At 51.3% G+C, this 26260-nt stretch overlaps 1 protein-coding gene across 1 annotated transcript in view; it reads left to right on the top strand.

Annotated features, from left to right (window-relative positions):
• The window catches only part of LOC140465634 (trafficking kinesin-binding protein 1-like), a 41400-nt gene that overhangs the window by 10979 nt on the left and 4161 nt on the right, over positions 1-26260 (top strand). Inside the window, exons 3-14 of the mRNA XM_072561195.1 lie at positions 876-992; positions 3811-3911; positions 5212-5320; positions 8657-8735; positions 9662-9792; positions 9881-9955; positions 10162-10299; positions 13996-14072; positions 18060-18290; positions 19638-19954; positions 20610-20825; positions 21892-22000. Coding sequence (XP_072417296.1) covers positions 876-992; positions 3811-3911; positions 5212-5320; positions 8657-8735; positions 9662-9792; positions 9881-9955; positions 10162-10299; positions 13996-14072; positions 18060-18290; positions 19638-19954; positions 20610-20825; positions 21892-22000 — 1700 coding nt within the window. The remainder of the gene's footprint in view (positions 1-875; positions 993-3810; positions 3912-5211; positions 5321-8656; positions 8736-9661; positions 9793-9880; positions 9956-10161; positions 10300-13995; positions 14073-18059; positions 18291-19637; positions 19955-20609; positions 20826-21891; positions 22001-26260) is intronic.

Here is a 26260-nt window from a genome sequence, read left to right as displayed (position 1 = left end):
AGTGTGTGTGGGATTGTACCCCACTGAGAGTCAGTGTGTGTGGGACTGTACCCCAGTGAGAGTCAGTGTGAGTGGTGGACTGTAGCTCAGTGAGAGTCAGTGTGTGTGGGACTTTACCTCAGTGATAGTCAGTGTGTGGGGGATTGTACACCAGTGAGAGTCAGTGTGTGGGGGACTGTACCTCAGTGAGAGTCTGTGTGTGGAGGACTGTACCTCAGTGAGAGTCAGTGTGTGGGGGGACTGTACCCCAGTGAGAGTCAGTGTATGTGGGGGACTGTACCTCAGTGAGAGTCAGTGTGTGTGGGACTGTATCCCAGTGAGAGTCAGTTTGTGTGAGACTCTACCCCAGTGGGTGTCAGTGTGTGTGTGGGACTGTACCCCAGTGAGAGTCAGTGTGTATGAGACTGTACCCCAGTGAGAGTCACTGTGTGGGGGACTGTACCCCAGTGAGAGTCAGTGGGTGTGGGATTGTACCCCAGTGAGAGTCACTGTGTGTGGGACTGTACCCCAGTGAGAGTCAGTGGGTGTGGGATTGTACCCCAGTGAGAGTCAGTGGGTGTGGGATTGTACCCCAGTGAGAGTCAGTGTGTGTGGGATTGTTCCCCAGTGAGACTCAATGTATGTTGGGTATTGTACCCCAGTGAGAGTCAGTGTATGTGGGGGACTCTACCCCAGTGAAAATCAGTTTGTCAATAATGAGAGGTTGGAAATGAGGATGAAAGCTGGATGAAAAGGTTGAAGATGACTTTTGACATTTGAGGAATTGAAATGTTGTAATCTTGTTAGAAAGAGCAATGATGGTGATTGTGGGTGGAGAGTCGGTGATGTGTGGGTGCTGTTTCTGACCCTAACACAGTGACGCTGTGTAATTCCAGAAAGAGCGAGATCTGGAACTCGCAGCTCGGATCGGACAATCCCTGCTCAAACAGAACCGCATCCTGACAGAGAACAACGAAAACCTGGAACAACAAATCCAACAACTCATCGAGGAGGTAGTACCAAGGGAGAGTCAGGGAGAGTGAGGGAGGTGGTCAGTGCTGAGGGAGTGCCGCACTGTCAGAGGGTCAGTGCTGAGGGAGTGCCGCACTGTCGGAGGGTCAGTGCTGAGGGAGTGCCGCACTGTGGGAGGGTCAGTGCTGAGGGAGTGCCGCACTGTCAGAGGGTCAGTGCTGAGGGAGTGCCGCACTGTCGGAGGGTCAGTGCTGAGGGAATGCTGCACTGTCGGAGGGTCAGTGCTGAGGGAATGCTGCACTGTCGGAGGGTCAGTGCTGAGGGAGTGCCGCACTGTCGGAGGGTCAGTGCTGAGGGAGTGCCGCACTGTCGGAGGGTCAGTGCTGAGGGAGTGCCGCACTGTCAGAGGGTCAGTGCTGAGGGAGTGCCGCACTGTGGGAGGGTCAGTGCTGAGGGAGTGCCGCACTGTGGGAGGGTCAGTGCTGAGGGAGTGCCGCACTGTCGGAGGGTCAGTGCTGAGGGAGTGCCGCACTGTCGTAGGGTCAGTGCTGAGGGAGTGCCGCACTGTCAGAGGGTCAGTGCTGAGGGAGTGCCGCACTGTCGGAGGGTCAGTGCTGAGGGAGTGCCGCACTGTGGGAGGGTCAGTGCTGAGGGAATGCTGCACTGTCGGAGGGTCAGTGCTGAGGGAGTGCCGCACTGTCGGAGGGTCAGTGCTGAGGGAGCGCCGCAGTGTTGGAGGGTCAGTGCTGAGGGAGTGCCGCACTGTGGGAGGGTCAGTGCTGAGGGAATGCTGCACTGTCGGAGGGTCAGTGCTGAGGGAGTGCCGCACTGTCGGAGGGTCAGTGCTGAGGGAGTGCCGCACTGTCGTAGGGTCAGTGCTGAGGGAGTGCCGCACTGTCAGAGGGTCAGTGCTGAGGGAGTGCCGCACTGTCGGAGGGTCAGTGCTGAGGGAGTGCCGCACTGTGGGAGGGTCAGTGCTGAGGGAATGCTGCACTGTCGGAGGGTCAGTGCTGAGGGAGTGCCGCACTGTCGGAGGGTCAGTGCTGAGGGAGCGCCGCAGTGTTGGAGGGTCAGTGCTGAGGGAGTGCCGCACTGTGGGAGGGTCAGTGCTGAGGGAATGCTGCACTGTCGGAGGGTCAGTGCTGAGGGAGTGCCGCACTGTCGGAGGGTCAGTGCTGAGGGAGCGCCGCAGTGTTGGAGGGTCAGTGCTGAGGGAGTGCCGCACTGTGGGAGGGTCAGTGCTGAGGGAGTGCCGCACTGTCGGAGGGTCAGTGCTGAGGGAGTGCCGCACTGTCGTAGGGTCAGTGCTGAGGGAGTGCCGCACTGTCAGAGGGTCAGTGCTGAGGGAGTGCCGCACTGTCGGAGGGTCAGTGCTGAGGGAGTGCCGCACTGTGGGAGGGTCAGTGCTGAGGGAGTGCCGCACTGTCGGAGGGTCAGTGCTGAGGGAGTGCCGCACTGTCGGAGGGTCAGTGCTGAGGGAGTGCCGCACTGTGGGAGGGTCAGTGCTGAGGGAGTGCCGCAGTGTTGGAGGGTCAGTGCTGAGCGAGTGCCGCACTGTGGGAGGGTCAGTGCTGAGGGAGTGCCGCACTGTCGGAGGGTCAGTGCTGAGGGAGTGCCGCACTGTCGGAGGGTCAGTGCTGAGGGAGTGCCGCACTGTCAGAGGGTCAGTGCTGAGGGAGTGCCGCACTGTCGGAGGGTCAGTGCTGAGGGAGTGCCGCACTGTGGGAGGGTCAGTGCTGAGGGAATGCTGCACTGTCGGAGGGTCAGTGCTGAGGGAGTGCCGCACTGTGGGAGGGTCAGTGCTGAGGGAGTGCCGCACTGTCGGAGGGTCAGTGCTGAGGGAGTGCCGCACTGTCGGAGGGTCAGTGCTGAGGGAGTGCCGCACTGTCAGAGGGTCAGTGCTGAGGGAGTGCCGCACTGTCGGAGGGTCAGTGCTGAGGGAGTGCCGCACTGTGGGAGGGTCAGTGCTGAGGGAATGCTGCACTGTCGGAGGGTCAGTGCTGAGGGAGTGCCGCACTGTCGGAGGGTCAGTGCTGAGGGAGCGCCGCAGTGTTGGAGGGTCAGTGCTGAGGGAGTGCCGCACTGTGGGAGGGTCAGTGCTGAGGGAGTGCCGCACTGTCGGAGGGTCAGTGCTGAGGGAGTGCCGCACTGTCGGAGGGTCAGTGCTGAGGGAGTGCCGCACTGTCGGAGGGTCAGTGCTGAGGGAGTGCCGCACTGTGGGAGGGTCAGTGCTGAGGGAGTGCCGCACTGTGGGAGGGTCAGTGCTGAGGGAGTGCCACACTGTCGGAGGGTCAGTGATGAGGGAGTGCCACACTGTCGGAGGGTCAGTGATGAGGGAGTGCCGCACTGTCGGAGGGTCAGTGATGAGGGAGTGCCACACTGTCAGAGGGTCAGTGCTGAGGGAGTGCCGCACTGTCGGAGGGTCAGTGCTGAGGGAGTGCCGCACTGTGGGAGGGTCAGTGCTGAGGGAGTGCCGCACTGTCGGAGGGTCAGTGCTGAGGGAGTGCCGCACTGTCGGAGGGTCAGTGCTGAGGGAGTGCCGCACTGTGGGAGGGTCAGTGCTGAGGGAGTGCCGCACTGTGGGAGGGTCAGTGCTGAGGGAGTGCCGCACTGTCGGAGGGTCAGTGCTGAGGGAGTGGGCCCTGTCAGAGGGTCAGTGCTGAGGGAGTGCTGCACTGTCGGAGGGTCGGTGCTGAGGGATGGGTTGGCGATTTGCTCTTGAATCCGCACTATAGGCAGGTTATGAACACAACGATATTGGAAGACAAGAGCGTTCTGAGGCTCCCCTTGTCCCTTGTTCCAGAAGCAGCTGTGATTCCTGTGGAGCTGTCGACATTAACCCTTTCCCTCCTGGTGTAGGTGGCCCAGCTGAAACATGAAGTGAGTGTGAGGGATGACCTTCTCCATCTCTACACCAACAGCCCAGAGGAGACTGAGGCTGATTCAGCATCCGGCAGCCCGTGAGTAACCCTGCCCCTGACACGGCCCATCCGCTCCCTCCCCTCCCCCACACCCTCACCCCCCCACCACCCACACCCTCACCCCCCACCCCCCCACCACCCACCACCCACACCCTGAACCCCATCACCCACACCTTCACCCCCTCCCCTACCCCACACCCTCAACCCCACCACCCACACCTACACCGTCAACCCCACCCCCACACCCCCTCCCCCACCACCCACACCCTCAACCCCACCACCCACACCCACACTCCCTCCCCCACCACCCACACCGTCAACCCCTCCCCCACACCCCCTCCCCCACTGCCCACACCCTCAACCCCACCACCCACACCCACACCCCCTTCCCCACCACCCACACCCTCAACCCCCCACCCACACCCACACCCCCTTCCCCACCACCCACACCCTCAACCCCCCACCCACACCGAAACCCCCTCCACCCACACCCACAACCCGTCGCCCACCACTCACACCGTCAACCCCTCCCCCACACCCCCTCCCCACCACCCACACTATCAACCCCTCCCCCACACACCCTCCCCCACCACCCACACCCTCAACCCCACCACCCACACCCCCTCCCCACCACCCACACTGTCAACCCCTCCCACAACCCCTCCCCCACCACTCACACCGTCAATCCCTCCCCCACCACCCACACCCCCCCCTCCCCCACCACCCACACTGTCAACCCCTCCCCCATACCCCCTCCCCCACCACGCACACCCTCAACCCCACCACCCACACCCACACCCCTCCCCCACCGCCCACATTGTCAACCCCTCCCCCACACCCCCTCCCCCACTACCCACACCCTCACCCCCACCCCCACCATACTCACCCTCACCCCCACCACACACACCCTCACCCTCACCACCTACACCCTCACCCCCTCCCACCACCCACACCGTCACCCCTCCCCCACCACCCACACCTTAATCCTGTCCCCCACGCCCCTTCCCCCGCCACCCACTCCCTCACCCCCTCCCCCACCACCCGGGACTGCCCTATTCCCCTCCCCAGACATCCCGGACACATTCTGTCCCTCACCCCCTCCCACACTGCTCCCCACTCCACTTACCGTCCCCCGCAACCCCATCTCCATTTCACTCCCACTCCCAATCCTGTACACCCCTTCAACTCCCCCAGCTCCTTTGCCCACTGCCTCACTAACAGCCCCCCATCCGTCCCTCTCCCAGTGCCTCCCACTGACCCTCTATCACACCGAGTGAGTTTGTTACCTCCAACAGCCGTTGTTCGGAGAATGATTTCACCAGCATCTCCCCTGTTTCAGGCTGAGACGGAACGAGTCCTCGGTCTCTCTGCAGAGTTATCTCCACCTGGAATTCCTGCAACAGAAACTGCGCAGCCTGGAAGATGAGAACCAGAAACTCAGACACAAGGTAATCGCTGATCCAGAGACCCACAGACACTGCCACCTGTGGGCAGATAGGCACATGGAGGCATCTGAGAGCATTCACTGATAGTGACAATCAGTGTCTGTATGTGGGACAGGGCAGCGTCTGAACGCAGGACAGAGCAATGTCTGTACGCGGGACAGGGCAGTGTCTGTGCGCGGGACAGGGCAGTGCCTGTACACAGGACAGGGCAGTGTCGGTACACGGGACAAGGCAGTGTCTGTACACGGAACAGGGCAATGTCTGTACGTGGGACAGGGCAGTGTCTGTACATGGTATAGGGCCGTGCCAGTACCGGGACGGAGCAGTGACTGTACATGGGACAGGGCAGTGTCTGTACGTGAGAGAGGGCGGTATCTGTATGTGGGACAGGGCAGTGCCTGTACATGGGAGAGGGCAGTATCTGGACGTGGAACAGGGCAGTGTCTGTATGTGGGACAGGGCAATGTTTGTACGTGGGACAGGTCAGTGCCTGTACATGGGACAGGGCAATGTTTGTACGTGGGACAGGTCAGTGCCTGTACATGGGACAGGGCAGTGTCTGTACGTGGGACAGGGCAGTGTCTGTACATGGGACAGGACAGTGTCTGTACATGGGACAGGGCAGTGTCTGTACGTGGGACAGGGCAGTGTCTGTACATGGGACAGGACAGTGTCTGTACATGGGACAGGGCAGTGTCTGTACATGGGACAGGGCAGTGTCTGTACACGGGATAGGGCAGTGTCTGTACACGGGATAGGGCAGTGTCTGTACGTGGGACAGGACAGTGTCTGTACGTGGGACAGGGCAGTGTCTGTACGTGGGACAGGGCAGTGTCTGTACACGGGATAGGGCAGTGTCTGTACGTGGGACAGGTCAGTGTCTGTACGTGGGACAGGGCAGTGTCTGTACATGGGACAGGGCCCTGTCTGTACACGGGACAGGGCAGTGTCTGTACACGGGACAGGGCCCTGTCTGTACACGGGACAGGGCAGTGTCTGTAGACGGGACAGGGCCCAGTCTGTACACGGGACAGGACAGTGTCTGTACATGGGACAGGGCAGTGTCTGTACGCGGGACATGGCAGTGTCTGTACACGGGACAGGGGAGTGTCTGTACGTGGGACAGGGCAGTGTCTGTACGCGGGACAGGGCAGTGTCTGTACGCGGGACAGGTCAGTGTCTGTACATGGGACAGGGCAGTGTCTGTACACGGGACAGGGCAGTGCCTGTACATGGGACATGGCAGTGTCTGTACGCGGGACAGGACAGTGCCTGTACATGGGACAGGGCAGTGTCTGTACACGGGACAGGGCAGTGCCTGTACATGGGACATGGCAGTGTCTGTACGCGTGACAGGGCAGTGTCTGTAGACGGGACAGGGCAGTGTCTGTACACGGGATAGGGCAGTGTCTGTATGTGGGACAGGGCAGTGTCTGTACGCGGGACAGGGCAGTGTCTGTACATGGGACAGGGCAGTGTCTGTACACGGGACAGGGCAGTGCCTGTACATGGGACATGGCAGTGTCTGTACGCGGGACAGGGCAGTGCCTGTATATGGGACAGGTCAGTGTCTGTAGACGGGACAGGGCAGTGTCTGTACACGGGATAGGGCAGTGTCTGTACATGGGACAGGTCAGTGTCTGTACATGGGACAGGGCCCTGTCTGTACACGGGACAGGGCAGTGTCTGTACATGGGACATGGCAGTGTCTGTACGCGGGACAGGGCAGTGCCTGTACATGGGACAGGGCCCTGTCTGTACACGGGACAGGGCAGTGTCTGTAGACGGGACAGGGCCCTGTCTGTACACGGGACAGGTCAGTATCTGTATGTGGGACAGGTCAGTGTCTGTACACGGGACAGGTCAGTGTCTGTATGTGGGACAGGTCAGTGTCTGTACATGGGACAGGGCAGTGTCTGTACACGGGACAGGGCAGTGCCTGTACACGGGACAGGGCAGTGTCTGTATGTGGGACAGGTCAGTGTCTGTACATGGGACAGGGCAGTGCCTGTACACGGGACAGGGCAGTGTCTGTACACGGGACAGGGCAGTGTCTGTACACGGGACAGGGCAGTGCCTGTACACGGGACAGGGCAGTGCCTGTACACGGGACAGGGCAGTGCCTGTACACGGGACAGGGCAGTGCCTGTACACGGGACAGGGCAGTGTCTGTACACGGGACAGGGCAGTGCCTGTACACGGGACAGGTCAGTGTCTGTATGTGGGACAGGTCAGTGTCTGTACATGGGACAGGTCAGTGCCTGTACACGGGACAGGGCAGTGTCTGTATGTGGGACAGGTCAGTGTCTGTACATGGGACAGGGCAGTGTCTGTACACGGGACAGGTCAGTGTCTGTATGTGGGACAGGTCAGTGTCTGTACACGGGACAGGTCAGTGTCTGTATGTGGGACAGGTCAGTGTCTGTACATGGGACAGGGCAGTGTCTGTACACGGGACAGGGCAGTGTCTGTACACGGGACAGGGCAGTGCCTGTACACGGGACAGGGCAGTGTCTGTATGTGGGACAGGTCAGTGTCTGTACATGGGACAGGGCAGTGCCTGTACACGGGACAGGGCAGTGTCTGTACACGGGACAGGGCAGTGTCTGTACACGGGACAGGGCAGTGCCTGTACACGGGACAGGGCAGTGTCTGTACACGGGACAGGGCAGTGCCTGTACACGGGACAGGGCAGTGCCTGTACACGGGACAGGGCAGTGTCTGTACACGGGACAGGGCAGTGTCTGTATGTGGGACAGGTCAGTGTCTGTACATGGGACAGGTCAGTGCCTGTACACGGGACAGGGCAGTGTCTGTATGTGGGACAGGTCAGTGTCTGTACATGGGACAGGGCAGTGTCTGTACACGGGACAGGGCCGTGTCTGTACAGAGAATAAAAACATGAAAGAACTGTGGTTGCTGTAAATCAGAAACAAAAACAGAAGTTGTTGGAAGAGCTCAGCAGGTCTGGCAGCATCTGTGGAGAGAAAGGGCATCCACTGGCCCTTCCTCCCAGCGGTTTTGCAGATTCTGTTTTTGTTTCTGTAGATGGAATGTTAGTTTCTGGCTGGGCTTAGTGTTGTTCCCACACTGAGGGAATGCTGTCGGATCCGAGGTGGTGTCTCACAGGTTGAGATGGTAAACCATGGCCCACCCCGTGATGAAATGGCTCCATTTGGAACAGGAGGAGGGCTGTTGCCTCCAAGTTTCCTTTCTATTCAGGAACTCTGACATCAATGCCCCATCACCCACCCTGTCCTCCTGTGATTAACTCCAGCCAATGGGTTTGCATGTGGTGTTGTTCACGGTGTGTGACTTATTCCCATTTTCTCCCTTTAGGCTGCTCAGTTATCGACAGAAACATTGGAATATGAGTCCAAGGAGGAGCAGTTGGTACTAGACTGTGCCAAGGAACTGGGTGAGCTTGGGTAATATCACTCGTTAATGGATGTGAGGGCCTTGGACAGGATGCAGAGGGGATTTCTAACAGAACAATAACAGTTTGACTAAGAGAGATTAAGCAACTCCTGCTTGATTGGCACCACACCAAATAACATCCCCTTCCTCCAACATTACCGCTCAGTAACAGCAGTGTGTACCGTCTGCAAGATGCACAGCAGAAATTCACCAAAGATCCTCAGACAGCGCCTTCCAAACCCACAATCACTTCCAGCTAGAAGGACGAGGGCAGCAGATACACGGGAACACCACTCCCTTCAAGTTCCCCTCCCAGCCACTCCCCATCCTGATTTGGAAATATATCGCCATTCCTTCACTGTCTCTGGGTCAGAATCCTGGAATTCCCTCCCTAAGGACATTGTGGATCAACCTACAGCAGGTGGACTGCAGCGGTTCAAGAAGTCAGCTCACCCCTACCTTCTCAAGGGGCAACTAGGGACAGGCAATAAATGCTGGGTCCAGCCAGTGACCCCCACCTCCCAGTTGTCTCTGATTAATTTCTCTTTATTGGTGATACAATCTTGGAGAAAGTTAGGTGTTTGATGATTGAATGGTTTTCGGTTAGAGAGTGGAGAGCTGGGTTTGGGGAGGTGGGGTTGTTCCAGGCCGAGATGGGGCCTGTGTTCCTATCCTGTAACTGCACACAGCTAATCTCACCCTGTGGCTGTGATTCTGAACTTTCCCCATCTGTGCAAATTCATGGGCTCAGGTTGTGGTCAGCAGTGTGTGGACCAGAGAGGTGTGTGTGGCATTGGCTCAGTGGGTCAGACACAGAACAATAGGGGTATTCAGGGAACAATCTCTGAGTTGGAGACTGTTCACCCTCGACACATTCTAATCTGCCCCTCATTCTGTCCCCTCTCATCAACTTTGTGGTTCGTGCAGAGGAAAGCAATAACCAATTGGCAGCTGTTTCTGAGGAGCTGTCACAGAAGGTGGAGGATTCAGCAAAACAGCAGGAAGAGATCAGCATCCTCCTCGCTAGAGTTGTGGAACTCCAGCAGAAATGTAAAATGGTATGTCAGCAATTCACCAAGCCCACCCCAGCCCCAGCATTGCATTGTCATTAGTACAATTTCAAATATGCATTTTGTCTTAAATCAGTGCACGACAGAAAATGAAGAGCTAACTCAATACCTTGTCGCAGCAAGAGATACACAGGAGCAATTAAAGACTGAGGTGGGTAATAAAGTCAGGAACTCCTTCCCCTCCCCACTTCCCCAAGCCCTGTGTTACTGACTGTATCTCTGTTGATGTTAATCCAGCTCCCTCACACTATCACTCACTGTCACTGTTTTCCCAGTTGCTGAAGTGAACAGTCTATTTGATTAAAATGGTGTACTGTATTGGTTTGATTATAACGTTTTGGTTTGATTGTGTATTAGGTGCAGTACCTGCGGGAGAAATATTCCCAGTGTGATGCGATGCTGCATGAAGCCCAAGAGGAGATGAAGAATTTGCGGAACAAGACTGCTCCAAACAGCTCCATCAACCGGTACCACACCGTACCTGTCTATCCCATGGTAAATACACCGGTACCACACCGTACCTGTCTATCCCATGGTAAACACACCGGTACCACACCGTACCTGTCTATCCCATGGTAAACACACCGGTACCACACCGTACCTGTCTATCCCATGGTAAACACACCGGTACCACACCGTACCTGTATATCCCATGGTAAACACACCGGTACCACACCGTACCCCTCTATCCCATGGTAAACACACCGGTACCACACCGTACCCCTCTATCCCATGGTAAATACACCGGTACCACACCGTACCTGTATATCCCATGGTAAACACACCGGTACCACACCGTACCCCTCTATCCCATGGTAAACACACCGGTACCACACCGTACCCCTCTATCCCATGGTAAATACACCGGTACCACACCGTACCTGTCTATACCATGGTAATTACACCGGTACCACACCGTACCCCTCTATCCCATGGTAAACACACCGGTACCACACCGTACCCCTCTATCCCATGGTAAATACACCGGTACCACACCGTACCTGTCTACCCCATGGTAAATACACCGGTACCACACTGTACCTGTCTATCCCATGGTAAACACACCGGTACCACACCGTACCTGTCTATCCCATGGTAAACACACCGGTACCACACCGAACCTGTCTATACCATGGTAAATACACCGGTACCACACCGTACCTGTCTATCCCATGATAAACACACCGGTACCACACCGTACCTGTATATCCCATGGTAAACACACCGGTACCACACCGTACCCCTCTATCCCATGGTAAACACACTGATACCACACCGTACCTGCTATCCCATGGTAAACACACCGGTACCACACCGTACCTGTCTATCCCATGGTAAATACACCGATACCACACCGTACCTGTCTATCCCATGGTAAATACACCGATACCACACCGTTACTGTCTATCCCATGATAAACACACCGGTACCACACCGTACCTGCTATCCCATGGTAAACACACCGGTACCACACTGTACCCCTCTATCCCATGGTAAACACACCGGTACCACACCGTACCCCTCTATCCCATGGTAAACACACCGGTACCACACCGTACCCCTCTATCCCATGGTAAACACACCGGTACCACACCGTACCTGTCTATCCCATGGTAAACACACCGGTACCACACCGTACCTGTCTATCCCATGGTAAACACACCGGTACCACACCGTACCTGTCTATCCCATGGTAAACACACCGGTACCACACCGTACCTGTCTATCCCATGGTAAACACACTGTCTCCACACTGTCTGAAACCTCACCTTTAGCGTCCAGTAACCAACATAAGCCTGGGGATGTCTGACAAATCTCCTGCTGCTTCACTCCCTCCTGCGGAATCGGAAAAATTAATTGATTCAGCTTCCAATTTCCTTCCTGCCTTCACCTTCACCTGGTCCATCACTGACTCCTCCCTTCCCTTCCTTGGAATCTCCGTTTCCATTTCTGGGGATTGAATGGCCATTAATTTTCACTTTAATCTCACTGACTCCCACAGTTACCATGACAATACATCCGCACACCCTCCTTCCCATAAAGACTCTATTCCATTCTCTCAGTTCAGGTCACATCTGTTTCAATGATAACAGCTTGTACATGGGAGCCTCCGAAATCTCCACCTTCTTCCTCAATGAAGGATTCCCAGCAGGGCCCTCAGCCAGATCAGAACCATCTCCCACATTTTCAGGCTCATCCCCTTGCTTCCATCTCCTTTATCCTCACCTACGATCCCACCAGCAACACATCCAGAGGGTTGTCTGACGCCATTTCTGCCACTTCCAGCAAGATATCAGCACCCGGCATATATTCCAGAACAACTTGGGCCACTCCTCCTATATTCCCAGCAGATTCCCATGGCACCTTCCCCTGCAACTGTGGAAGGTGCAACACCTCCCTCCACACTATCCCAGATCTCAGACACACCTTCCAGGTGAAGCATTACTTTACCTGCACTACCCACAATCTAGTCTACTGCATTTGTTGCTCACAATGTGGTCTCCTCTACATTGGGGAGATGAAGCGCAGACTGGATAACTGCTTCACAGAACACCTACGTGCTGCCTGCAAAAATGGCCCTGAGCTTCCAGCCGCCTGCCACTTCCACACCCCACCCTGTTCCCTCTCTCCAACATCTCTGTCTCTGGCTGGCTGCAGTGCTCCAGTGAAGCTCAGTGCAAGATGGAAAAACAGCATCTCGTTTTCCACCTGGGGACCCTGCAGCTTTCTGGACTCAATATCAAATTCAATATTTTAGGGTCTGAGCACGTCCTCCTATGTCCATACCCCAGTCCCCACACCCCAGGCCCTGTCATCACACAGGCTGCTATCATAAACAACCCATTATCAGCCACAAACTGTCCCCATTAGCAGCTATTCATTCTGCCGGGCTGACCTTTAACCATTCCTTTGCCCATCCAACTATTTTTCTCTCTCCCAGGGCTCCAACTCCACCTGTCAGTTACTCCTCCCCCTTCCCTCCCCAACCTCTTCTCGAGCATGAGCTACAATCAGTTCTGAGGAACAGTCACAGATCCTGCCAGACCTGCTGAGGCTTTCCAGCCATTCCTGACTTTGTTTCGGATTTTGAGCATCCACATTTCTTTGGTATTTTAAGTTAATCTCCTGCTCCATGAGCTAGGGGCCTTTACAAGGGACCACTTCAAGCTCTTGGCACTGTAGTACTACTTACTGCTCAGCCTGAGACTGGCTCCATTTTCAAAGATGCGTAATTTTGTGCAGAGGTGACCAAAGAGTTATCCTGTTCTATCCCTGTTCGGATCACTGAACTGAGCTTTATAACAAATGGAATATCCCCCGGTTATAGTCAGGGCTTGTGCTCCTGATCAATGTCCAGGGCCAAATGTGTGGGCGTATTATCTAAGAACTGGTGAACTCTGATTCACCAATGATCAATGACAATGCAATATTCAAACACACAGACTGGGGAGATGTTTGAGAAGTTCTGGTTGCTATGGAGCCTGTGTCCCAGAGAAAGTCTGCACCTTCAGGTCAGGATAACCTGCAAGTATTAAAGATCTGGATTTCACAGACCCATGAAGTCCCAAAGTCCTTTCACAGCCAATGAAATGTTCTGACTGAGCAGCTAATTTGCACAAAGTGAACAAGAAACAGATAACCTTTTGAAAGTGAATTTAGTTTGGAGATAAATATTGGTAAAAATAACTTGGAGAACTCACTTGCTGTTAAATGGCACCGATACATTTATCACAAACAATAAATACAGCTGCAGAAGACATCTCCTGCTCCATCACTGCAGCATTCTCTCAACTATCTACTCTTCAATTTCAACAGCCAGTTTCTTATCTTACGTGGGGTAACGTAAACATTAAATAAAACATTCTGCTGGAGATAAAATGCACAGCGTGGTGGCAGTGGTGGGAAATGGAAGACTTAGTGAAAATTCCAAGTGGTGTTTACTATATTTAACTATTATACACAATAATTATACCCTTCAGACACATTCATAGTAGAGTGTCATGCTTCATGTGATCCTGGGTAAAGTGGGGCCTGAGATCTTTATATCTTCAGGCCACATGTTGTGATGGTATCAGGAACATGTCTGTAAAATGTATACTAACAGTGAGACATAACACAATGGGAATGTTCCTTTGTGAGATGTTACTGTGTACCTATCTCCTGTTACAAGTAAGATCTGTTCTATTGAAGGACTCTCTGGCTGCTGAGATCGAAGGAACAATGCGAAAAGGTTTATACATTGATACTGCTGCGTCTCTGGAGAACAGGTAGGAGAGAGGTACACTGCAACACTAGCTCATCCTCCAACTGAGAACTGTCAAACTGAGCAGTTAATGCTGAATCGTGTAGTTTTGAGCTGAGTTTGCTCTCTGAATGTTTGGCTGAGAATTTAGATGTGAACATATTGTTACTGGTTTGGTGTGAGCTCCCATCTGTGTTGTTTTTAGTCAGGAAGAGTTCTGGTTTGTCTTGGTTGAACTGTGCATATGGGAGATTAGAGAGAGTTTCTGCAGGAAGTGTGTTTGGTTGTGAATCCTATCGGATTGCATGGATCAGTTGGAGTGGCAGGTAGTGGCAATAAGAAGGAATTTACAGGAACTAGGGGGTGTGATGAATAGCATTTGCAGGAAGGGAGATGAACTGAAGATACAGTCAGGTAGATGGGTTACCTTCAGGAAAGGTAGGAGAGGGAGCCAGGTAGTGCAGGGGTCTCCTGTGGCTATCCCCATCTCAAATAAGAATGCTGTTTTGGAAAATGTAGGGATGATGGACTCTCAGGGGAATGTAGCACTGACAGTCAAGTTTCTGGTACCGAGAGTGGCTCTAATGTAATGAGGGGTATGCTAGGTTCCAAGCAATTAATTGTGATAGTGGACTCTCTGGTCAGAGGCACACACAGATGTTTCTGTGGCTGATAGCGACAAATCAGAATGGTGTGTTGCCTCCCTGGTTCCAGGATCAAGGATATCTCTGAGAGGGTACAGAACGTTCTCAAAGGGGAAAGGGCCCAGCAGGAGGTCATTGTACACATTGGAACTAATGACATAGGACGAGAAAATGAGGAGAGAATATAGGAGGTAGGCAGGACTTTATAAAGGAGGTCATTGAGGATAGCAATATCTGGAATACTCCCAGTGCCATGAGCGAGTAAGGGTAGGAATTGGAGGATAGAGCAGATGAATGCATGGCCACGGAGCTGGTATATGGGAGAAGGGTTCACCTTTTTTTGGATCATTGGAATCTCTTCTGGGGTAGAAGTGACCTGTACAAGGACGGATTGCACCTGAATTGGAAGGGGACTAATATACTGGCAGGGAAATTTGCTAGAGCTACTCGGGAGGATTTAAACTACAAAAGTCAGGCAGGTGGGACCCAGGGAGATAGTGATGAAAGAGATCAGTCTGAGACTGATACAGTTGGGAAAAGGGGCAAGTCAAACAGTCAGGGCAGGCACGGACTAAGTAGGACTGATAAATTAAACTGCATTTATTTCAATGCAAGAGGCCTAACCGGGAAGGCAGATGGACTCAGGGTATGGTTAGGAACATGGGACTGGGATATCATAGCAATTACAGAAACATGGCTCAGGGATGGACAGGACTGGCAGCTTAATGTTCCAGGATACAAATGCTACAGGAAGGATAGAAAGGGAGGCGAGAGAGGAGGGGGAATGGCATTTTTGATAAGGGATAGCTTTACAGCTGTACTTAGGGAGGATATTCCTAGGAATACATCCAGGGAAGTTATTTGGGTGGAACCGAGAAATAAGAAAGGGATGATCACCTTATTGGGATTGTATTACAGACCCCTAATAGTCAGCGGGTAATTGAGAAACAAATTTATAAGGAGATCTCAGCTATCTGTAAGAATAATAGGGTAGTTATGGTAGGGGATTTTAACTTTCCAAACATAGACTGGGACTGCCATAGTGTTAAAGGTTTAGATGAAGAGGAATTTGTTAAGTGCGTATAAGAAAATTTTCTGATTCAGTACTAGAGAAGGTGCAAAACTTGACCTACTCTTGGGAAATAAGGCAGGGCAGGTGACTGAGGTGTCAGTGGGGGAGCAGTTTGGGACCAGCGACCATAATTCTATTAGATTTAAAACAGTGATGGAAAAGGATAGACCAGATCTAAAAGTTAAAATTCTAAATTGGAGGAAGGCTAATTTTGATGGCATTAGGCAAGAGCTTTCAAAAGTTGTTTGGGTGCAGATGTTCATGGGTAAAGGGACGGCTGGAAAATGGGAAGCCTTCACAAGTGAGATAATGAGAGTCCAGAGAAAGTATATTCCTGTCAGGGTGAAAGGGAAGGCTGATAGGTATAGGGAATGCTGGATGACTAAAGAAATTGAGGGTTTTGTTAAGAAAAAGGATGAAGCATATGTCAGGTATAGACAGGATAGATCGAGTGAATCCTTAGAAGAGTATAAAGGCAGTAGGAGTATACTTAAGAGGGAAATCAGGAGGGCAAAAAGGGGACATGAGATAGCTTTGGCAAATAGAATTAAGGAGAATCCAAAGGGTTTTTACAAATACTTTAAGGACAAAAGGGTAACTAGGGAGAGAATAGGGACCCTCAACGATCAGCAAGGCGGCCTTTTTTGCGGAGCTGCAGGAGATGGGCGGTACAGTGGCACAGTGGTAAGCACTGCTACCTCACAGTGCCAGGGACCCAGGTTCGATTCTAGCCTTGGGTGATTGTCTGTGGAGTTTTCACATTCTCCCTGTGGTCTGTGTGGGTTTCCTCCCACAATCCAAAGATATGCAGGTCAGGTGAATTGGCCATGCTAAATTGCCCACAGTGTTAGGTGCATTAGTCAGAGGGAAATGGGTCAGGGTGGGTTACTCTTTGGCGGGTTGGTACGGACTTGTTGGGCTGAAGGGTCTGTTTCTACACTGTAAGGAATCTAATCATGGGGGCGATACTAAATGAGTGTTTTGCATCAGTGTTTACTGTGGAAAAGGACATGGAAGATGGAGAACGTGGGAAAATCGATAGTGCCATTTTGAAAAATGTCCCCATATTACAGAGGAGGAAGTGCTGGATGTCTTGAAATGCATGAAAGTGGATAAATCCCCAGGACCTGATCAGGTGTACCCAAAACCTCTGTGGGAATCTAGGGAAGTAATTGCTGGGCCTCTTGCTGAGATATTTGTATTATTGATAGTCACAGGTGAGGTGCCGGAAGACTGGAGGCTGGCAAACGTGGTGCCACTAATAAAGAAAGATGGTAAGGACAAGCCAGGGAACAATAGACCAGTGAGTCTGATGTCAGTGGTGGGCAAGTTGTTGGAGGGAATCCTGAGGGACAGGATGTTCATGTATTTGGAAAGGCAAGGACTGATTAGGGATAGTCAACAAGGCTTTGTGCATGGGAAATCATGTCTCACAAAATTGATTGAGTTTTTTGAAGAAGTAACGAAGAGGATTGACGAGGGCAGAGCAGTAGATGTGATCTATATGGACTTCAGTAAGGTGTTCGACAAGGTTTCCCATGGGAGACTGATTAGCAAAGTTAGATCACATGGAATACAGGGAGAACTAGCCATTTGGATACAGAATTGGCTTGAAGGTAGAAGACAGAGGGTGGTGGTGGAGGGTTTATTTTCAGACTGGAGGCCTGTGACCAATGGAGTGCCACAAGGATCGGTGCTGGGTCCTCTACTTTTCGTCATTTATATAAATAATTTGGATATGAATATAAGAGGTATAGTTAGTAAGTTTTCAGATGTCACCAAAATTGGGGGCGTAGTGGACAGTGAAGAGGGTTACCTCAGATTACAATGGGATCTTGACCAGATGGGCCAATGGGTTGAGGATTGGCAGATGGAGTTTAATTTAGATAAATGTGAGGTGCTGCATTTTGGGAAAGCAAATCAGGGCAGGACTTATATACTTAATGGTAAGGTCCTAGGGAGTGTTGCTGAACAAAGAGCATTGCAGACAGCCCATAAACCCTTCTTCAGACTTGTCCCAGGGAATCTTTTAGACTTATTTGAAAGTTTAGTCAGGGTCTTGGTTTAATGACGTCTTGAAAGACAGAATTTGTGACAAGTCATTCTCCTTCAGTCCTGTACTGTACAGTATGGACCTGGCTGTGTTGGTCTGGAGTTCAATTCTTAGGTTCTGGAGTGAGACTTGAACCTATAACTTCCTAACTCAGAAGTGAGAGTGTGACCCACTCACCTTTGGCAGAGACACCTGAGTGTGCTCAGGGTGAAGGTTTATTAACGCTGTGCTTTCCTCTTGCAGTAACTACAACCGAAGGGTCTTTGAGACAGTCCGGGCTGTCAACCAGGCAGTGAAGCTGAAATCTCGCTCCCAATCGCCTCAGAACATTCCAGGCTCCAGCCCATCGTCCACAGGACAGCCAGGCTCCAGCCACATCAGCAGTCCCCACACCAGCTTGTATGAGTCCAATCCGTCCAGTAACGGGCTGGATGACAAACTGCAAACCCTGAACCTGGAGAACGAGAGCACCCTGTAAGAATCTCCTCCTCTCCCACACTCATTGTAAAACCTCACAACACACAAGGAGGCCATTCGGCCATTGTACCTGAGATGGCCCTGTGAAAGAAAAACACGTATTTATACAGCACCTTTCACAAGCTTAGGAGATATGAAACAGTGCACAGTTTGTTTGAAATGTAGTCCCTGGTTTAACATAGGAAATGCTGCAGCTAATTTGGACAAAGCCATCTCCTACAACAGCTCAACATTAATGGCCAGTTTTTACAGTAACATTGATGGATAAACATTGGTCAGGACACTGGTGAAAAAACCCCCTCACGTCTTCAACATGTGCTGTTCCCTCTTCATCAGAGTGACCAGGTTTAATGTCTCATCTAACAGACAGGACCTGGAAGAGTGTAGAATGCCCTCAGTCCTGCTCTGTGTTTTAGCCTCGGGTACATGTTCAATCCTCCGCATCCACAGTTAACTTTCTGACTGAGAGAGTTTTCAAATCTCTCCATCTGCTCTTTCCCCATAGCTCTGCAAATCATTCCCTTTCTCCAATCCCTGTTCAGAATTCCTAGTTAATCTGCTCCTTTCAGGCAGCACATTACAGCAGATTACAATAACTCGCTGCGTAAAAATAAACTCACGACATTTCATAGAACATAGAACATTACAGCTCAGTACAGGCCCTTCGGCCCTCGATGTTGTGCTGACCTGTGGAACCAATCTGAAGCCCATCTATCCTACACTATTCCATTCTCATCCATATACCTGTCCAATGACCATTTAAATGGCCTTAAAGTTGGATGTCAGTTCCCCGTCACCTTATATTCAGGCAGCCTGCTCACTGATGCTCCTGCCACTGGAAACTGTTTCTTCTCATTTGCTCGATCAAAACACTTCATGATTTTAAACATCTTGACCGAGTCTCCTTTTAACCTTCTCTAAGTAACACAGCCCCAGTTTGAATACATTGTACTCTGCTCCCACCTCCAAGTTATGAAGATAGATAGTAGGAAATATACCAATGTACTTTTATAATCATTTTCTCCCTCTTTCAGTCTTTTACTCCCCTCAACCTTATACAATTATTACTTACAGCTGTATTCTTTTGTTACACTTTGATTATCGTTTAACTCTTTCACTAGCCTGCACTTCTTCTCCCTCTTTATTTTTGAATTTTTAAACTTTCCTTCAATTAAACTCTACCCACTGTTAAATGATTGAAAGTTCTATGTAACATCCCGGTCATGTGATTCACCAAGACCTTGGTTCAGATGGTAACCCAATGGAGGAGATTTGTCTTTCCCCAAGTGCCCAGGGATCAGAGCCCAGTTGTCTCACAGCAATCCATTTGTTTCTCTTTTCCAGAGGGGACGATGGAGAGCGGAAACCCGGGACGCCAGGTACTCCGGGATGTCGGGATTTACAGGCAGCTCTGCAGCGGTTGTCTCTGAGGCAACAGGCTTCATCAGAGAAAACTCTGTTTGATCAGGACCGTGAGCAGAAACTGAACACCCTGGTTGATGAGGAGACTCTGTCCAGTGGCTTGGTCACTCCAGCAGAGAGTGTCCTATCAACAGGCACCAACTATTCCGGAAGCTCAGGAATGACCGGATTTTCAGGCTTTTCTGTGAGTTCCCGACCCAACTTCCCGGATAAACTGAAAATTGTGAAGCCATTGGAAGGTGAGCCCATACCCTGCTTCCTGCCCATTGTACCCATCTCCGTCTCTCTATCCTTTTGCTCTCTAACTCTTTCTGTGTTTCTCTCTGCCATTCTCTGTCTTTCTCATGCTCAGTTCCCCTCTGTCTCTCTATCCCTCACTATCGTTGCCTCGTTCTCTCTCTTTCTGCCTCCTCTGTCTCTCTTCCATCTCTCCATCTTTCTGTCTTTCTCTGGCTGTCTTTTTTTTCTCTCTCTCACTGACTATCTCTTTCCCTTTCATGGTCTATATCTCCATCATTCAGTTTTTCTCTTTCTCTGTCCCTCTATGTTTCTGTAATTGTGTGTGTGTGTGTGTGTGTGTGTGTGTGTGTGTGTGTGGTGTGTGTGTGTGTGCACGTGTGGTGTGTGTGTGTGTGGTGTGTGGTGTGTGTGTGGTGTGTGTACGTGTGTGTGGGGTGTGTGTGTGTGTCCCGCTTTACTCTATTTTATGCATATACAATTTTCTTCATCACTCGCTTTCTCTCGGTCTCTCTGTCTTTCCGTATTGTTCTCTCTCGCTCTGCTCTCTCTCTCTCTCTCTCTCTCTCTCTCTCTCTCTCTCTCTCTCTCTCCACCCTAACCCAGTCTGGGATTCCCTGCTGGCTGCCATTATCTGACTGTTTTGTCCCCCCTCAGGTTCAGTGACCCTCTATCAGTGGCAGCAACTTGCACAGCCAAACCTCGGAGGGATCTTGCAGCCCCGTCCTGGGGTCCTCACCAAAGATTTTCGGCAACTAGACATTGACACGGGGGAGGTGTACAACCTGAACGACTTTGAAGAAGATGAGACAGACCGTCCGTTATTTCAGGAGCTCATAACATCGCCAAAAGAAACCCAATCAGAGCCCACTGGTAAGAGAGACCCCCAACAAAATCTTCATCCAGCCCACATCCCCCTCACTGTATCACCCTGATATACCCCACACCCCTCACTGTAACACCCTGATATACCCCACACCCCTCACTGTACCACCCTGATATACCCCACACCCCTCACTGTAACACCCTGATATAGCCCCACATCCCTCACTCTAACACACTGATATACCCCACACTGCTCACTGTAACACACTCATATACCTCACACCCCTCACTGTAACACTCTCTGATAGACCCCACACCCCTCACTGTAACACACTGATATAGCCCACACCCCTCACTGTACCACCCTGATATACCCCACACCCCTCACTGTACCACCCTGATATACCCCACACCCCTCACTGTACCACCCTGATATACCCCACACCCCTCACTGTAACACCCTGATATACCCCACTCCCCTCACTGTAACACCCTGATATACCCCACACCCCTCACTGTAACACCCTGATATACCCCACATCCCTCACTGTAACACCCTGATATACTCCACACCCCTTACTGTACCACCCTGATATATCCTGCACTCATCGTTTTCAGTTGGATGTATCAGAATGTAGGCAAAAGTGAGGACTGCAGATGCTGGAAACCAGAGTTTAGATCAGAGTGGTGCTGGAAAAGCACAGCAGGTCAGGCAGCATCCGAGGAGCAGGAAAATCGACGTTCGTTCAAAGGCCTTCATCAGGACAAAAGCCTGTGTATCAGAATGTGTCAGAGTATGACTGTCTCCCTGCTCAGATAGTCTGTCACAGTTTCTGTCACTTTCCCAGCCCCTTCCCTCGGTGGTTGTTGTATTTTCTGACTGTGGTGCCTGAGATCCATTCTGAGGAAAGGCCGTCACTCTCCTTCCTGCTGCCAATGCCCAATCTTTGTCTCCTCACTCTGTCTCTGTCCTGTTCCCTCTATTGTCCATCATTGAGCAAACATCCCCCCCCTCTCTCTCCGCCCGCCCCTCCCTGTAGTGTGTCATTGAGCCCAGTGTTGTCGGGATATGGGTGTTATCCCTGTGCTGTGCAGTAATCTGTACCCACTTCAGTTACAGAATACCAATCCTCAAACCGATTGCCTGATACTCATTCCACCTACACCATCACAACTTGCCGTATTATGCATCCCTCGGATGAGTTAACCACAATGACACTGAGGTAAGAGAGTGTGGGGCGGTTCAAGAGGAGGGAGGGGAGTGTGTGCTGACCGTGTGGTGTATATATCTTTTCCAGCCCCCACTTCAACACTCGGGAGAAATTGGGTAAACCTGCTTAAAAAGCAAAAATTACATTTCTGTAGCACCTTTCGCAATCTCCCAACATCCCAGTGCTTAACAGCCAATGAAGGACTCTTGAAAGGCAGTCACTTTCATAAAGCAGGAGGCAGATTGGCCAATTTGTACAGAGCAAGATCCCACAATCAGTGATGTGATATTGACACCTAATGGTGTTTTTCTAAACTGCAGGGTTGGCATAGAGAGTCCTGGTGATAGATTATTGATGTAAGATATCACTTACTCCACTGCATTGTCAGTCAGAGCATTCCGATGCCCACCACAAAACTGCATCGCCCTCCTTCCCTTCATTCCAACTCTGATTTGTAACTTTTTTTATTGAATCTGGGGGTTGCTGGCTGGGCCCGGCATTTATTGCCTGCCCCTAGTTGCCCCCTTGAGATGGTGGGAGCTTGTTGCCTTCTTGAACCGCTGCAGTCCATGTACTGTGGGTAGACCCACAATGCCCTGAGGGAAGGAAGTCCAGGATTCTTACCCAATGATACTGAAGGAACAGAGATATATTTCCAAGTCAGGATGGGGAGTGGCTTGGAGGGTAACTTGTAGGTGGTGGTGTTCTCTGTATTTTCTGCCCTTGTCCTTCCAGATGGAAGTGGTCATGGGTTTGGAAGGTGCTGTCTGAGGACCTTTGATGAATTTCTGCAGTGCATTTTGTAGATAGTACACATTGCTGCTACTGAGCGTCGGTGGTGGAGGGAGGGGATGTTTGTGGGTGTGGTGCCAATCCACAGGTGGCTTTGTCCTGGATTGTGTCAACTTTCTTGAGTGTTGTTGGAGCTGTCCCATCCAGGGCAGGTGGGGAGTATTCCATCACACTCCTGACTTGTGTGCCTTGGTGACGGTGGACAGGCTTTTGGAAATCAAGCTTGCTTCTAACGTGTTCTTGTAGCCACTGTGTTTATATTGAGTTTCTTGTCAACGGTAATCCTGGGGATGTTGATAGTGGGTGGATTCAATGATGGTAATGATTTGAGTACATGTGCCATAAAACCTCATTCTAATTCCAAATGTTGTCGTGTGATGGTTCGATTGTATTTTACTGGAGATGGTCTTTGCCTGGTATTTGTGTGGAGCGAATGTTACTTGCAACCTTTCAGCCCAAGCCTGGATATTGTCCAGAATGTGTTGTATTTGGACGTGAACTGCCTCAGTTTCTGAGAAATTGTGAACAGAGCTGAATACCATTATCGAACAGCCCCCTCCTCCCCCCACCCCCACCCCCTGAGGAGAAACTGTGCAAGGTCCACACCCAGGTGGGAATGTCGCCTGATTGATGGAGGATTTGCTAACAGAATCTTGTCTTTGTCACACATACAGGCAGAAAAAAACAATGGTACCAATACTTGCTGAAAGTTTAAGAAGTGTAAATACCTGAAAGTAAGAGCTGTGTTTGATCCCCTGTGTCAAGTGCCTGCATCATTCCTTAACCATCCACTCCTGTAGATCACCAATCTCTCCTGTAGATCACCAGCTGCTCCTGTAGATCACCGGCCCCTCCTGTAGATCACTAACCCCTCCTGTAGATCACCGGCTGCTCCTATAGATCACCAGCTGCTCCTGTAGATCACTAACCCCTCCTGTAGATCATCAGCCCCTCCTGCAGATCACCAACCCCTCCTGTAGATCACCGGCTGCTCCTGTAGATCACCAATCTCTCCTGTAGATCACCGGCTGCTCCTGTAGATCACCAGCCCCTCCTGTAGATCATCAGCCCCTCCTGTAGATCACCGGCTGCTCCTGTAGATCACCAGCCCCTCCTGTAGATCACCGGCTGCTCCTATAGATCACTAACCCCTCCTGTAGATCACCAGCCCCTCCTGTAGATCACCGGCTGCTCCTGTAGATCACCAACCCCTCCTGTAGATCACCAGCCTCTCCTGTAGATCACCAACCCCTCCTGTAGATCACCTGCTGCTCCTGTAGATCACCAACCCCTCCTGTAGATCACTGGCTGCTCCTGTAGATCACCAACCCCTCCTGTAGATCACCAGCCCCTCCTGTAGATCACTGGCTGCTCCTGTAGATCACCAACCCCTCCTGTAGATCAACCAGCCCCTCCTGCAGAGAGATGGAAGCAGCACCGATGATATTGCCAATATACCGGTGAAAGAGTTGTGGGTGGGGGCTGGAGCAGGACTGGAACAAGGAATGTTCCACGTACCCCACAAAGAGACGGGCTTAATTTGGGGCCCATGCAAGGGTCTGTGTCATTGGGGAGAGAGCCCGAAATAGGATGAGAAGATTCACCAGGCTGTTGTCTGGACTGGAGCAACACAGATATGGAGTAGTCCAGATAGGCTGGTATCCTGAGGGTCAGAGAAAGTTGAGGGGCACCTGATTGATGTGAACGCAGTTCTGAGGGGTAGAGACAGGGTAGATAGGGAGAAACCTTTCCTGTTAGTAGATTAGTCAAGAACTAGGGGTCACAGTCTAAGGAGAAGGAGGGTGAGAAGGGATTTGAGAAAAGATTTTTTCTCCTGGAGATTGGGGGGTATCTGGAACAGACTGTCTGAAACAGTGGTGAAGGTAGCAGTCCCCAAGATATTTAAGAACTCTTTAGATCATCACCTAAAATGCCCAAGTACACAATGCTATAGGCTCCAAGGGTACAGGCCAAATGGTGGAAATCATGTTTAGAAAAATTGAATTTTGATGACCAGCACAGATACGATGGGCTGAAGGGCCTTTATTGTGTTGTGTAACGTCTGTGTGTTGACGTTGGCTGTTTGTGAGCTGTGTGGGTTTGTATTAGTCACTGCATCTCCCAATGACCTCATTAGGAATAAAGACAATGACAAAACTGGATCACACCTCCCCCATTTTCCAGGGCATCCCTGAGAGTTTCACAGCCAACAAAATACCATCTGAAGTACAGGTGTCAGTAAATTGTAGGGTTTGATTGGACTAGCATCACTTACTTACTAGCTTGAAGACATCTTCCTGAATGCAGATTTTAAGGTGGATGGGAGCTTCCCAACTTAAATTGGTTCGTACGAAAGACGTGCGATCACAAGGAAAGAACTATTGTGTTCCCAGTTGCCCCATCACAACAGCCTGTACAGAGAGTCTCTTCTCTGGTTTGTCCCCTGTTAATTCTGAAGGAGGCATTAACTGAGAATAACTGAAGACAATGGGGTGAGGCTGAGGAAAGAGTGATATGGGGAATGATTACTTTGTTAAAAAAAAGTCAAATGTTCAGGATCTGTTTTCTGCAATCCCCCTGTTGTGTGATTTGTGTGTGTGATCTGTGCTGCTAGCCCTCACTATGTTGGAGGTGAGATTGCCTTATTAATCAATAAGTAATTGGCTTACAATTATTGAACACCTTGCCAATGGTGTCATCACGTTGCCTGTGCACCATGTATTTTGGAATTTGCTTCCTGTGGGGCCAGCTCTGATGTGGCTCACTGCAGCGTCAGCTCATCAGGACAGCAGCAGCTTGGCTATGGAATGGCTTTTTTGTCATCTTCAAACCCGAGAATGGTTTTGACACAATTAACAAGGAGAATGTTCCCACCTACGGGAGAGACCCAAACTAGAAACCATGGCCATTAGAGAGTAACTGATCAATCCAATGGGAATTCAGGGAAAGAACATCTTTGCGTGGGAGGTACTGAAGGAATAACATCAGTGCATTGACAGGAAACTGGATCAATAATGAGGGAGACAGGGAGAGAAGGATATAGTGGCTGGGTGAGATAAAGAGGGGTCGAGAGTGTGTGGTGCTGGAAAAGCACAGCAGGTCAGGCAGCATCCGAGGAGCAAGAGAATTGATGTTTTGGGCAGGAGCCCTTCATCAGGAAGTCAGGTAGTTCTCACTTTCTCCTCCCTGAGATAAAGAGGGGTCTGGAAGATACTGATGAGGTGCATACAAAGACCATCAGAAACCAGATGGGCTGAATGGCCTCCTACACTGCAATGCATTTTTTGTAAAGTTTATTCCACATCTTAATCCATTATTATTTCATAATGTTTGATATTCTCAGTCTTCAGTTTATGATATGCTATCGGAAGGATGTTGTGAAACTTGAAAGGGTTCAGAAAAGATTTACAAGGATGTTGCCAGGGTTGGAGGGTTTGAGCTTCAGGGAGAGGCTGAACAGGCTGGGGCTGTTTATCCCTG

This window comes from Chiloscyllium punctatum, chromosome 42, assembly GCF_047496795.1.
Source record: "Chiloscyllium punctatum isolate Juve2018m chromosome 42, sChiPun1.3, whole genome shotgun sequence".
NCBI lineage: Eukaryota > Metazoa > Chordata > Chondrichthyes > Orectolobiformes > Hemiscylliidae > Chiloscyllium > Chiloscyllium punctatum.
This window is presented reverse-complemented; position numbering and strand designations above follow the sequence as displayed.